General features: G+C 38.9%; 1 protein-coding gene across 5 annotated transcripts in view; it reads left to right on the forward strand.

Moving 5' to 3' along the window:
- Positions 1-12,486, forward strand: part of SPG21 (SPG21 abhydrolase domain containing, maspardin) — a 32,225-nt gene extending 19,739 nt beyond the window's left edge. For all 5 annotated transcript variants that reach the window (XM_036843154.1, XM_036843151.1, XM_036843152.1 and 2 more), the window contains exons 4-9: positions 3,158-3,238; positions 4,482-4,627; positions 6,598-6,706; positions 7,376-7,483; positions 10,147-10,287; positions 11,773-12,486. In XM_036843154.1, coding sequence (XP_036699049.1) covers positions 3,158-3,238; positions 4,482-4,627; positions 6,598-6,706; positions 7,376-7,483; positions 10,147-10,287; positions 11,773-11,889 — 702 coding nt within the window. In that variant the 3' untranslated portion in view covers positions 11,890-12,486. The remainder of the gene's footprint in view (positions 1-3,157; positions 3,239-4,481; positions 4,628-6,597; positions 6,707-7,375; positions 7,484-10,146; positions 10,288-11,772) is intronic.
- Positions 12,487-13,313: the final 827 nt, after the last annotated feature.

Below are 13,313 nucleotides of genomic sequence, written 5' to 3' on the forward strand. Positions count from 1 at the left end.
TTCTCCTTTTATGGCTGTTAGCATTTGCCTATATATTGAGGTGCTCCTATCTTGGGTGCATATATATTTACAATTGTTATATCTTTTTCTTGGATTGATCCCTTGATCATTATGCAGTGTCCTTCTTTGTCTCTTGTAACAGTCTTTATTTTAAAGTCTATTTTGTCTGATATGAGAATTGCTACTCCAGCTTTCTTTTGATTTCCATTTGCATGGAATACCTTTTTCCATCCCCTCACTTTCAGTCTGTATGTGTCCCTAGGTCTGAAGTGGGTCTCTTGTAGACAGCATATATACGGGTCTTGTTTTTGTATCCATTCAGCCAGTCTGTGTCTTTTGGTTGGAGCATTTAATCCATTTACATTTAAGGTAATTATCGATATGTATGCTCTTATTGCTGTTTTGTTAATTGTTTTGGATTTGTTTTTGTAGGTCTTTTTTCTTCCCTTCCTCTTTCGTTCTCTTCTCTTGTGATTTGATGACTATGTTTAGTGTTTTGTTTGGATTGCTGCTTCTTTTTTGTGTGTGTATCTGTTGGAGATTTTTGGTTTGCAGTTACCATGAGGTTTTGTTATAGCAGTCTATATATACAAGATTGTTTTAAGTGCTGGTCTCTTAATTTCAAATGCATTTCTAACATCCTGCATTTGTACTCTCGTCTCACGATTGCTGGTGTTATCTATCTATCTATCTGTTTATTTATTTATTTATTTTGGCTGTGCTGGGTCTTAGTTGCAGCATGCAGGATCTTTGTTGCAGCATACAGGATCTTTTAGTTGCAGCATGCGGACTTCTTAGTTGCAGCATGCTCTTAGTTGCAGCATGCATGCGGGATCTAGTTCCCCAACTAGGGATCGAACCCGGGCCTCCTGCATTGGGAGCACAGAGTCTTACCCACTGGACCACCAGGGAAGTCCCATGATTGCTGGTTTTGATATCATATTTGTGTGTGGATGATTTCCTACCTTTACTGTATGTTTGCCTTTACTGGTGAGCTTTCCCGTTTGTAATTTTCTTGTTTCTAGCTGTGGCCTTTCTTTCCCATCTAGAGAAGTTCCTTTAGCATTTGTTGTAAAGCAGGTTTGGTGGTGCTGAATTCTTTTAGCTTTTGCTTGTCCATAAAGCTTTTGATTTCTCCGTCGAATCTGAGCGAGAGCCTTGCTGGGTAGAGTATTCTTGGTTGCATCACTTTAAATATATTGTGCCACTCCCTTCTGGTCTGCAGAGTTTCTGCTGTAAAATCAGCTGATAACCGTATGGGGAGTCCTTGTATATAAATTGTTGCTTTTAATATCTTCTCTTTGTCTTTAATTTTTATAAATTTGATTAATACGTTTCTTGGTGTGTTCCTCCTTGGGTTTATCCTATATGGGACTCTCTGGACTTCAGTGTTTCCTTTCCCATGTTAGGGAAGTTTTTGGCTATTATCTCTACAAATATTTTTTCAGGCCCTTTCTCTCCCTCTTCTTCTGGGACCCCTGTAATGTGAATGTTGGTGCATTTAATGTTGTCCCAGTGGTCTCTCAGACTGTCCTCATTTCTTTTCATTCTTTTTTCTTTATTCTGTTCTGCAGCAGTGATTTCCACCAACCTATCTTACAACTCACTTATTCGTTCTTTTGTCTCATTTATTCTGCTATCGATTCCTTCTATTCTATTTTTCATTTCAGTTGTATTGTTCATCTCTGTTTGTTCTTTAAAGCTTCTAGCTCTTTCTTAAACATTTCTTGTATCTTCTCGATCTGTGCCTCCATTCTTTTACCGAGATCTTAGATCATCTTTACTATCATTACTCTGAATTCTTTTTCAGGTAGCTTGCCTATCTCCACTTCACTTAGTTGTTCTTCTGGGGTTTTGTCTTGTTCTTTCATCTGGAACATATTTCTCTGCATCTCATTTTGTCTAATTTTCTGTGTTTGTGATCTCTGTTCCTCAGGCGTCTCGTTATGGCTTCTTTGTCTTTGGGTATAGAATATCTTTTTTGGTAGGCTCAAGTTTTTTTTGTCAGCAGTTAGTTGTGATTTTGGTGTTTTCATGAGAGGAGGTGAGCTCAAGTCCTTCTACTCCACCATCTTGTCTCCAGCTTTGTTTTTTCCCTTTGTGCTTCCAGTCTCACTTGCTCATAGAGTCCTGCATGCAGAGGCCTTCCACCTGGCACTTCAAGCCAGAGTTTCTAGTGTGAAATGGTCGTGCTTGACACCTCAGCTCTGCTACACTCCATAAGGCACAGGCATTTTTAAATTAAAGGATTCATAAAAATGTCATCTCCTTTCTTTTAGGCTGTCATCTGACTCAAATTCTTAAATTTGCAGCTAGGGAGAGTCTGTTCTCCATCCTGCCTCAGAAAAGTGGAATCCTATCCACAAGTGGAATTTTAATAGTAAAAGTAACATATTACATCATATATGAAATTATCCCATAATTTACATGGCAGTATCTATCCCAGTGATTTGTCAATGGCAAAATGAATCTAAGTGCTTAAAACAGCAAGCCTTTAAGATGGGTTTTACATGTATTAAAGAGAGCGGAACTCTTAGGTGACAAGCCTGAGTCTCCTAGAAAGGAATTAATGACTTGTGTTTCTTTTTCTTCATTATTGTCAACATTAATAGGCTACTTAGGGTCAAGCACCTGAAATTTTTGGTCACAAACAAAAGTACTACAAGAAATCAGATAGAATGACTAGAGGAACAATTTTATTGAATATTCCCTTAAAGAAATGCTACCAAAAAGAGAGGAAACTCTCCTTAGAACAGATTTTATTTCTAGTTCTCCTGAGCCATAATTCAGAATGAAATTGGTTTAAAGGGAAAACAGAATTTCTTTATTTGAATGGGTTCTGCTCTGTTCATCCTTAAACCTCAGTTTCTTAGCTATTTGGAAAGGAAATTGATGTGAATTAAAATTGTTGTGTACATAATATCACTAAAGTGTGCTTTTTTATTTTTATTTTTTAAATTGTTCTATTAGATAAAATGTGAATTTTGAAGTTTAGGATAAGATGAGAGCTTATTTTCCACATATTTTGAATAAGGAGCAGAGATTAAGCAAATGAGAAATGCTATTATGAAAGTCCTAAATTTTTCAGATATATATGAGTTGTATTTTACCTCTACAGTTTTTAAAATAAATTTTAAATTTATTGTTATTATTCTAGTTGCAGTATCCAGTTTATTGGGACCATCTTGAATTCTGTGATGGATTCAGAAAACTTTTAGACCATTTACAGTTGGATAAAGTGAGTCCCTTGAAACTAATTACTCACATGTGATTTTAATGCAACATTTATTGATACATTGTTAAGTCTGGTGTTGTCTTTTATTTTATTTATTTATTTATTTATTTTAAAGAACAAACTTTTTCTTTTTTTTTTTTAATTAATTAATTTATTTATTTTCGGCTGTGTTGGATCTTCATTTCTGCGCAAGGGCCTTCTCTAGTTGCGGCGAGCGGGGGCCACTCTTCATCGCGGTGCGCGGGCCTCTCACTGTCACGGCCTCTCCCGTTGCGGAGCACAGGCTCCAGACGCGCAGGCTCAGTAATTGTGGCTCACGGGCCCAGTTGCTCCGCGGCATGTGGGATCTTCCCGGACTGGGGCACGAACCCGTGTGCCCTGCATTGGCAGGCGGATTCCTAACCACTGCGCCACCAGGGAAGCCCTTGTCTTTTATTTTTTAATAACAGCTCTTTTGTGATAGAATTCACATACCATACAGTTTACCCTTTTAAAGTGTATAATTCACTGGTTTTTAATATATTCACAGTATGTACAACCATCACCACAGTCAATTTTTGAACATTTTTCCACCCCAGAAAGAAACCCCATACTTAGCAGTCACTCCCCACCCTTCCTCCCTGGCTGGAGCCCTGTTTCTATGAATTTGCCTATTTTGGATATTTTATGTAATGGAATGATGTAATTTGTGGTCTTTTGTGACTGGCTATTTTCACTTAGTGTAGCATTTTCAGGGTTCATCAATGTTGCAGATTATATCAATATTTCATTCCTTTTTATTGTCAAGTAATATCCCATTGTATGGATATAACACATTTTATTTATCCATTCATCATTTGGTTTGTTTCCATTGGTTAGTTATTGAGTAATGTTGCTATGAACATTCTTATACAAGTTTTTGTGTAGACAGATGTTTTCAGTTCTCTTGGGTACATGCCTAGGAGTGGAATTACCGAATCATAGTTTTCTTAAACAGAAACTACAAAGTAGTTTAATTTTCTAATGTAATCTATGAATAATATTTTTTAACTTGTGTAATTTATATACACAGTTGTATTTTTTCTTGACAGGGTGTAGACACTGCATTTAAATACAGTATTTCCTAAATTTCTAACTGCTGTAAATATTTCAGTCTAATGACTGGTGATGACATTGTATTCTGTAGTTGGTGATAATTAAAACAATTTTTTTTGATACTTCAAGATTGATCATTGTTTTTAGGATCCTTGTGTTTGTTTCCAATTAGGTTCATCTCTTTGGGGCTTCTTTGGGAGGCTTTTTGGCCCAGAAGTTTGCTGAATACACTCACAAATCTCCCAGAGTCCATTCTCTCATCCTCTGCAATTCCTTCAGTGACACTTCTATCTTTAACCAAACATGGACTGCAAACAGGTAAGAATGTAAACATTCAGCCAACATTTTTTTATTTTCAGTGGAATTTTGAAAATGTTGGCTTTTGGTTTTTCGATGCATTAGGGAGGGAGGGGCCATGTATACTTGTGTCTTTTGAAACCACCCTGGCTTTTAAAATTAGAAACAATCACCTTTGGAAAAGAAAAGAATTGAAAGACTTCTAAATTCAGTTGTTTCCATTACTCTAAATCATTGTCTAGCTTTGTTTACTATACGTTCACATGCCTTTACAGTTTAGTGCATATGTAACTGATACTGTGTTCTGCTTGCTCCACTTAGTATTTTGTGTACACAGTCCTGTTATAGTTTTTTAAGGCCTTTGGCTTCTCCCAATTTTTCATCATGTTCTACTGTAAATCTTTGTATAAATTACTTTTGTTCCTTCCCTTTCTGGGTTATTTTCTTGAGATATGTTCCCCAAAAGGGAGAGATTAGAGCATTTAGTCTGTCAGCAGATGTTCTGCACATCTTGACACTTTTACAACGTTAGTCTGCTTTTTAGAAAGATGGAAATGGTGGAATGCTTTGCGGGGCAACTAGTGGGGTACCTGTTTCCTCTGAGCCATCCCTTTATTGATTTTATCATTTTAATTAACTTGATAGATGTCTAATGGTACCTTAAAGCTAACTTCATGATATTTCTTTCATTGCTAGCAAGGCTAGGCTCTACCCCAAAAAGCAGCCTAGTAACTAAACCTACCTGTGTGATCAGATTGGTTTTCACATAATGTTCTAGGTAAACATTGTTTTCATGGTTTTCACATCTACTCAGCATTCACTCTGATTTTTAAAACATTTCTCCTGATATTTTCTCAGTTGTTTACTCAGCATTCATGCAGCAATTTCTTGTATACATCACACACAGATACTTCATGTCCAGATGATGCACTAAGTCATTGATTATTTTTGATGATTTTTCATGTTGTTTTAATTGTCAGAAGCCAAGACTTCCCCCACTTCGTTCGTGCTCTTGCATATCAGCTACTTTTTATCAAATGTCTGAGTGCTTACTCTGTGCCACACAGAGGCTGCAGGGGCAAACAGAGCCAAGAGGAGGCACCCTCTACAGGGCACACCTAGGCAGCATCACCTTTAGAAGATAAGGAGCTGTGGGGCAGAGAACTTAGAAAGATCACTGAAGGTGACTGAAAGATGGCTGTCTGGTCCTTGTGAGGGAAGCCCACTGAGAATATGCATCAGAAGGTGGTCTGCACGTGTTTTTTGTGGGTTTTTTTTGGCCGTGGCCTGTGGGATCTTAGTTCCCCAACCAGGGATCGAACCCACGTGCCCTGCATTGGAAGCATGGAGTCTTAACCATTGGACCACCAGGGAAGTCCCTGGTCTACACCTTTTATAAGTCATTTTCAGCATAGGGTAGAGAAATTCATGTTTACCCTGTATAATGGCTCTCAGTGTAATTAGTGGAGTAAATACTCATGACAGATCACATATAGAAATACATAAAGATTGAATTGCCTTGAATTAGCCCAGTTGAACCCAGTAGTAGCAATAGGAGGTATAATAACTCTGATTTTCCTATTTTGAAATCTATCTTTAATCAAGAGGTGATATAAACCTGAAGGTTGATATGGTAAGTGTTCAGTTTACCGCAAATAGGTTAGCCATTGGAAATAAGACCAAATAGAAAATAAAATCTTGGAATCATCAGAATGTCTACCTCTGTAAAGGCATTTTGAAATATTGCTTATAATTATTCCAAATCCCCAAAAGTTGGATCATATTAAACCATAACTCTTTCGGAGCTTGAGAAAATGTATACAAAAACTAGATGCTTCAAAACTAGCTCTTTAAAGGAAAGGACTAGGTCTTTTTTAATCTCTAGGTCCCAAGAACCTAGCTAATACGAAGCTTCAGTGTTGAATGAATATTTGCTATTTATGTGTAGTCTTGGAAATTTAAATTATCAGGTCTTTTTTTTTTTTAAACAGCTTTTGGCTGATGCCATCATTTATGCTCAAAAAAATAGTTCTTGGAAACTTTTCATCTGGCCCAGTGGACCCTATGATGGCTGATGCCATTGATTTCATGGTGGACAGGGTAAGGATCATGGCCTTGGGGTGGGGACACCTTGTACTCGGAATTTTCATGTCTGCTTGGTTCCTGAAGAAATACCTGTCTCACTGTGTACTAGAGGTATTTGTTAAGCGTTCTTCCATATTAACTTTACTACGTCCAGACAGATATTCCTGCTGCTAAGTAATTCATCAGAATCACTTGGGGGAGCTTTTAAAAATACAGATTCTAAGGCCTCACACCAGACCACTGAACTAGAATCCCTGGCCGAGGGCGCTGTGAATCTGTGTTTTTACCTCACTCCTCTTCCACCTCCCCAGGTAAGTGTGATGGAGCAGGTCTGTGGACTTGCATTTAGGAACTAATGGGATAGACGTTTTTCTTCGGAGGCCTCTACTTAAATGTCTATCTGTCCTCTTTGAGCTGCTGGAATTGGCTTGGTGCCCACAGGCACCTGGTGGAAGAGTCGGCTCAGGTTGAGGGCTGTGGAAGGCCAGGTGCCCAGAATAGAAAAATGTCACCACTTGCAAGGCCCAGTTATGGCCTCAAATACACTGTTTCCTCAGTGGTGACCATACTGGCCCCACCACACATAATACCACCTTTCTGAGCACAGGTATTATCTGTGGATTTAATGTAAATGTGAAAAACAAAATTAATTTTTAAAAAATTCACCTTTGTTTCTTTCTGCAGCTGGAAAGTTTGGGGCAGAGTGAACTGGCTTCAAGACTTACCCTGAATTGTCAAAATTCTTATGTGGAACCTCATAAAATTCGGGACATCCCTGTGACCATCATGGACGTAAGTTTTAAGTAAAATAGATGCTTTGCCTTTTCTATATGTATATGTCAAGATCCACCTTATAATTATTTTATGATTTTTCAGTGTGCCTCTTCAAGTACTGCCTTGGATTTTCTTTTTTTTACCCCCCAGCTTTCTTAAATCCAAAATAATCTTTTATTGCTTATCCTGTATTTTTTCTGGCAGGAATAACACCATTGAAATCAAAGTAAATTTAAACAAACATGGTAGTCCTTACCCATTTTGGTTTGCTTTGCTATTCTCATCAACAGATATTGCTCTTTAGCCTAAATTACAAATCTGGGCAGTAAAGTGAAGGTGCCTCATGAGTGCAGAGAATCAAGAATTCCATAAAGTCTAACACAAAAACTTGCTTCTTATATATTTTTTAATTGTAGTGAAATATACATAACAAAATTCACCATTTAAACCACTTTTAAGTGTAAAGAGCAGTGGCATTAAGTACATTTACAGTGTGGTCCAACTGCCACTGTTACCCATCTCCAGAACTTTCCATCATCCCAAACTGAAACTCTGTACCCATTAAACAATAATTCCCCATCCCCCCCAGTCCCTACTAGTAACCTTTATCTTACTTTTTGTCTCTATGAATTTGCCTATCCTAGGTACCTCATACAAGTAGAATCATATAATTATCCTTTTGTATCTGGCTTGTTTCACTTACTTAGCATAATGTTTTCAAGGTTCATCCATGTTACAGTGTCATTCCCTTTTACAGCTGAATTATACTCCGTTGTACGTATATACCACCTCTTGTTTATCTTCTCATCTGACAGACATTTGAGTTGTTTCCACCTTTTGGCTGTTGCGAACATTGGTGTACAAATACCCATTTGAGTTCCTGCTTTCAATTCTTTTGGGTAGTGCATACCTAGAAGTAGAAATGCTGAATCATTTGGTAATTCTATATTTAACTTTTGGAGGAACTGCCTTATCGCCTTCCACAGGGGCTGTACCATTTTACATTCCCACTAGCAATGCATAAGGTTTCCAGTTTCTCCATATCCTCTCCAACACTTCTTATTTTCTGGTTTTTTTGATAGTAGCCACCCTAATGGTTGTGAAGTGGTATCTCACTGTGGCTTTGACTTTTTATTTTAATCATATAACTGTTCTGTCTCATAATGGATTTATTCCTAAATGCAAGTAACATGGTATTTTTAAGAACTGATTTTTATCAGGAAATTATCCATTACAAACATGTACAATAACTTTTCATTCTCCACTATAATTCCTACATTCCAACATTTACCATGACCCAGAGCAAGCTTTTCAACACTCTCAGTGAAATACATGGTCCTCGCAGTGCATTTGCTCTGCCTGCCCTTTCAAAGTTGTGTTCACCACTTGGGTACATGGTCACTTAAAACTGTCTGCAAGTTTTAGCAAGGTGGAGATACACCTATTTTTATTTTCATGGGTTTTTTTGTTTCTTTTAAATTACTTTGAATAATTTGTTGCATGTGCATAAACATAAATTTGTATGAGTACTGAAAGATTCTAGAGTCATATTCCAAACTTCTAACAGTGGCTCCCCCAGAAAAGGGTGTGGACTTCTCATCTTATACTATAAAAAAATTTTTTTGAATTCATATGCTACTTGTATAACTGTTTCTATTTTTTTTAAAAAACTTTCTTTTTTTTATAAATTTATTTATTTAGTTGTTTATGGCTGCATTGGGTCTTCATTGTTGTGCCCGGGCCTAGCTGTGGCAAGCAGGGGCTACTCTTTGTTGCAGTGCGTGGGCTTCTCATTGCAGTGGCTTCTCTTGTTGTGGAGCACAGGCTCTAGGCGCGTGGGCTTCAGTAGTTGTGGCTTGCGGGCTCTAGAGCACAGGCTCAGTAGTTGTGGCGCATGGGCTTAGTTGCTCTGCGGCATGTGGGATCTTCCCAGGCCAGGGCTTGAACCCATGTCCCCTGCATTGGCAGGCGGATTCTTAACCACTGTGCCACCAGGGAAGTCCCTATAACTGTTTTCAAATTAATAATAAGTTCTTTTAGGGTTTCGTGATCTTTTTGAAATTGGTATTTTCAATTGTTCGCAGGACTTCCCTGGTGGCTCAATGGTTAAGAATCCGCCTGCCAATGCAGGGAACATGGGTTCGAGCCCTAGTCCGGGAAGATCCCACATGACACGGAGCAGCTAAGCCCGTGCACCACAACTCCTGAGCCTGTGCTCTAGAGCCTGAAAGCTACAACTCCTGAAGCCCATGCGCCTAGAGCCCGTGCTCCACAAGAGAAGCCACCACAATGAGAAGCCCGCGCACCACAACAAAGAGTAGCTCCTGCTTGCCGCAACTAGAGAAGGCTCACACACCACAACGAAGACCCAACGCAGCCCCAAAAAAAAAAAAATTGCTATTAATATTCTGGTTATTTAGTTAACTATGTTTGAGGACAAAGGAAATTCATGGTAGAATTTTTTCCCCTAAACAATGCAAGAGACATTTGGCAGTAAAATCTGTTAATGTTTTACATTGGAGTTAGAGTCACCAGGGATGAGCAAGAGGGGGTGGGGTGGCCCAGGCTCTAGAAGGGTTCAGCCATGTCTCTTGAAAGGAATGCTTGGTTGTGGGGGGCACTTTGCTGAATGTGAAAAGAACACATTGAAATAACAGTTTGGGCCTCATGTTCTTTTAAAGGTGTTTGACCAGAGTGCACTTTCAACTGAAGCTAAAGAAGAAATGTACAAACTGTATCCTAATGCCCGGAGGGCTCACCTGAAAACAGGAGGCAATTTCCCATACCTGTGCAGAAGCGCAGAGGTGAATCTCTATGTACAGGTAGGTCCTAGGTTGGAACCCAGAGCACTTTGAACCCAGAGTCTATGGTTTGAAACGTAAAGCTTTTTTTTTTTTTTGGTGGTCGAGTAAGAGAACTACAGAATTCTCTGTAGGAATGAAGCATTGACTTGATAAAGGTGGTCTACATTAATAACTTACAGGAGAATTCAAGTATATTAGAGATGCCTGGGGACTCTCTGCCCACTATCCCTTTTCTAAGAACCACAGGCCTGAACTCACACAGGGAAGCAGCCGTTTGGTACGATGGGACCTTGGCTCCTGGATGCAATGAATTTCAGCCAGAGCAGGATACCAGACTTAAATCGAGTCGATCTGAATCCCATGAAGTGACTTCTTGGTCTAATTTTATGCATTAAAACACACCACACAAACAAGTAAACACCACTTCTTCTAATACTTGCCTAAATGGATATTAGAATAGTGGTGAGAAATGGTTGCTTTGCAATTTGGCAAGTAGTATCAAGAGCCTTAAAAAACCAGTCACATTCTTTGATCCTGTTGTCCACGTGTGGCAACAGATCCTGAGGAGAGGATCATAAATACAAAAAAACTTGATTCCCAGAGATAGTCATTACAGTGTTAGAACAGCAGAGGATGGGTAGGACCTGATTCGTAGCAGCAGAGGGGAAGGGTAAACACCTACTAGTGAAGAAGCACGTGGCAATTTAAGATGTTAATAACAATTTGTAGTTACCTGGAAAGACTGGTTACATATTAAGTGAGGAACAAAGATCCCAAATTGTGGTTTTGGTTTGTTTTTTTTTTTTCCTTTCTTTTGGCTGCGTTGGGTCTTCATTGCTGCACACGGGCTTTCTCTAGTTGCAGCAAGCAGGGGCTACTCTTCATTGTGATGCGTGGGCTTCTCATTGAGGTGGCTTCTCTTGTTGCAGAGCACAGGCTGTAGGCACGCAGGCTTCAGTATTTGTGGCACATGGGCTCAGTGGTTGTGGCTTGCAGGCTCTGGAGCACAGGCGCAGTAGTTGTGGCGCACAGGCTTAGTTGCTCCACAGCATGTGGGATCTTCCCGGACCAGGGCTCGAACCCATGTCCCCTGCATTGGCAGGCGGATTCTTAACCACTGCAGTGCCAGGGAAGTCCCCAAATTGTGGTTTTTAAAAATTTTTTGACTTTTCTGTTTTCTAATTATTATGTATTACTCTAATTTTTTAGTGTATATATTTATTTTTATTGAGGTATAGTTGATTTACAATATTAGTTTCAGGTGTTCTATATAGTGATTCAACATTTTTATAGATTATACTCCATTTAAAGTTACTATAAAGTATTGGCTATATTCCCTGTGCTGTACAATATATTCTTATAGCTTATTTTATACATAGTAGTTTGTACCTTTTAACTCCCTGAGCTTATCTTGCCCATTCCCCCAGTACTCTGTAATTTTAGAACTAGAAACCATTAATACACGACAGTGATGTTTAAAATAATTATTCTGCATTTCTGCAGATACATTTGCTGCAATTCCACGGAACCAAATATGCGGCTATTGACCCATCGATGGTCAGTGCTGAGGAACTCGAGGTGCAGAAAGGCAACCTTGGCATCAGTCAGGAGGAGCAGTAGCTGTTAGCGTTGGCTGTTAGTGATGAGGGATCCAGTGTGTTCGTACAATCAGTGACATCAGTGCCCACCAGTCGGCCTCTCTCTTCGGTTCGTCAGGTTCACCGGTTATCACTGTGTTTGGAACTAGGACTGATTGTCATCTTCGTGACAGGCGGCAGCTCTTCTAAGCCAGTGTAACTATCCCCTCTTCAGTTTTTTTAGCTTTTGAACTTAAAGAAGTACTTTTGAAGATTCCCATTTTAAGAATTGTGAAAATTTTGCTACCAAAAAAAGTCTTCACCACTGTGTTGTTAAGTGAATGTTTGTTAGTTTCTGAATTTGGGGATTCTGTGGATTTTTTTCCTTTCTTTTCTTCCTTTCTTTCTTTCTGTTATTTGCTGTAAATGCTGCACATCCACATTGTGTATCAGAAGGACATTGATAAGTTATAACCAAGAAAGCATAAAAATAACCAGAGTGCCAAGGCTGTCACCCACTGTTTGCTCTCCTGCAAATGAACTACTTCTAATTTCCAGTTAAGCAAATTGTTTTCAGTTTTGGCTGTTGTCTGTCTTTCTACCCATTACAGTCTTTGGAATAAAAATTCAATTTGAGTGAGTGGCTTTTGTGATTATCATAGCTGCCAACTGGGCTACCTACACATAGGACTCTCTGAGAAGCAGAGTTGTGTTTGCCAAGCCTGTGTGTCTTTCTTTAGGTTAAGTTACTTACTCTCTCTCTCTAAAGCACAGTTTGCTCATTGTTTGTTAGATTACAGAAACAATCCTTTATTGAGCTGCTGCTATGTGCAAGGTACTTTTCATACCTGCTTTTTTTTCCACCTCAGTGGAAGATTTTAAACAAACACACATAAAGTAGAGAAAATAGTATAATGAACTACATCCCCATTACCCAGTTTCAAAAATTATCAACTCATGGACAGTGTTGTATCATCTCTTACCCCACCCTCACTTTTTCCACACATACTCCTATGACTGAATTATTTTAAGGCAATTTCTGATACCTTATTTCATCTGTACATTTCTATATGTACCTTCAAGAGATAAAGTAATGCCATTATCACACTAAAAAATTCACCAATAATTCCTTCATACTGTCTAACATCCAGTCAATGTTCTTATTTGTGATTATCTCATAAATGTCTTTTCACAGTTGACTTGTTCTAATCAGCTTCCAAAGTTCACGCTTGGAAAGACCAGAACCTACCAAAAAGCTCTTCTACAACTAAAGATAATATAAAGAAGGAACCACAACAAGACAGGCAGGAGGACAGGAGTCACAATATAGCCAAGTCCCATACCCCCAGGTGGGGGACCAACATACAGGAGAATTGCAATTGCAGAGGTTCTCCCAAAAGAGGGTTCCAAGCCCCAAGTCAGGCTCCCCAGCACAAGGGTCCTGCACTGGCAAGATGAGCACCCAGA

The sequence above is a fragment of the Balaenoptera musculus genome, chromosome 2 (assembly GCF_009873245.2).
Source record: "Balaenoptera musculus isolate JJ_BM4_2016_0621 chromosome 2, mBalMus1.pri.v3, whole genome shotgun sequence".
In the NCBI taxonomy this organism is placed as follows: Eukaryota; Metazoa; Chordata; class Mammalia; order Artiodactyla; family Balaenopteridae; genus Balaenoptera; species Balaenoptera musculus.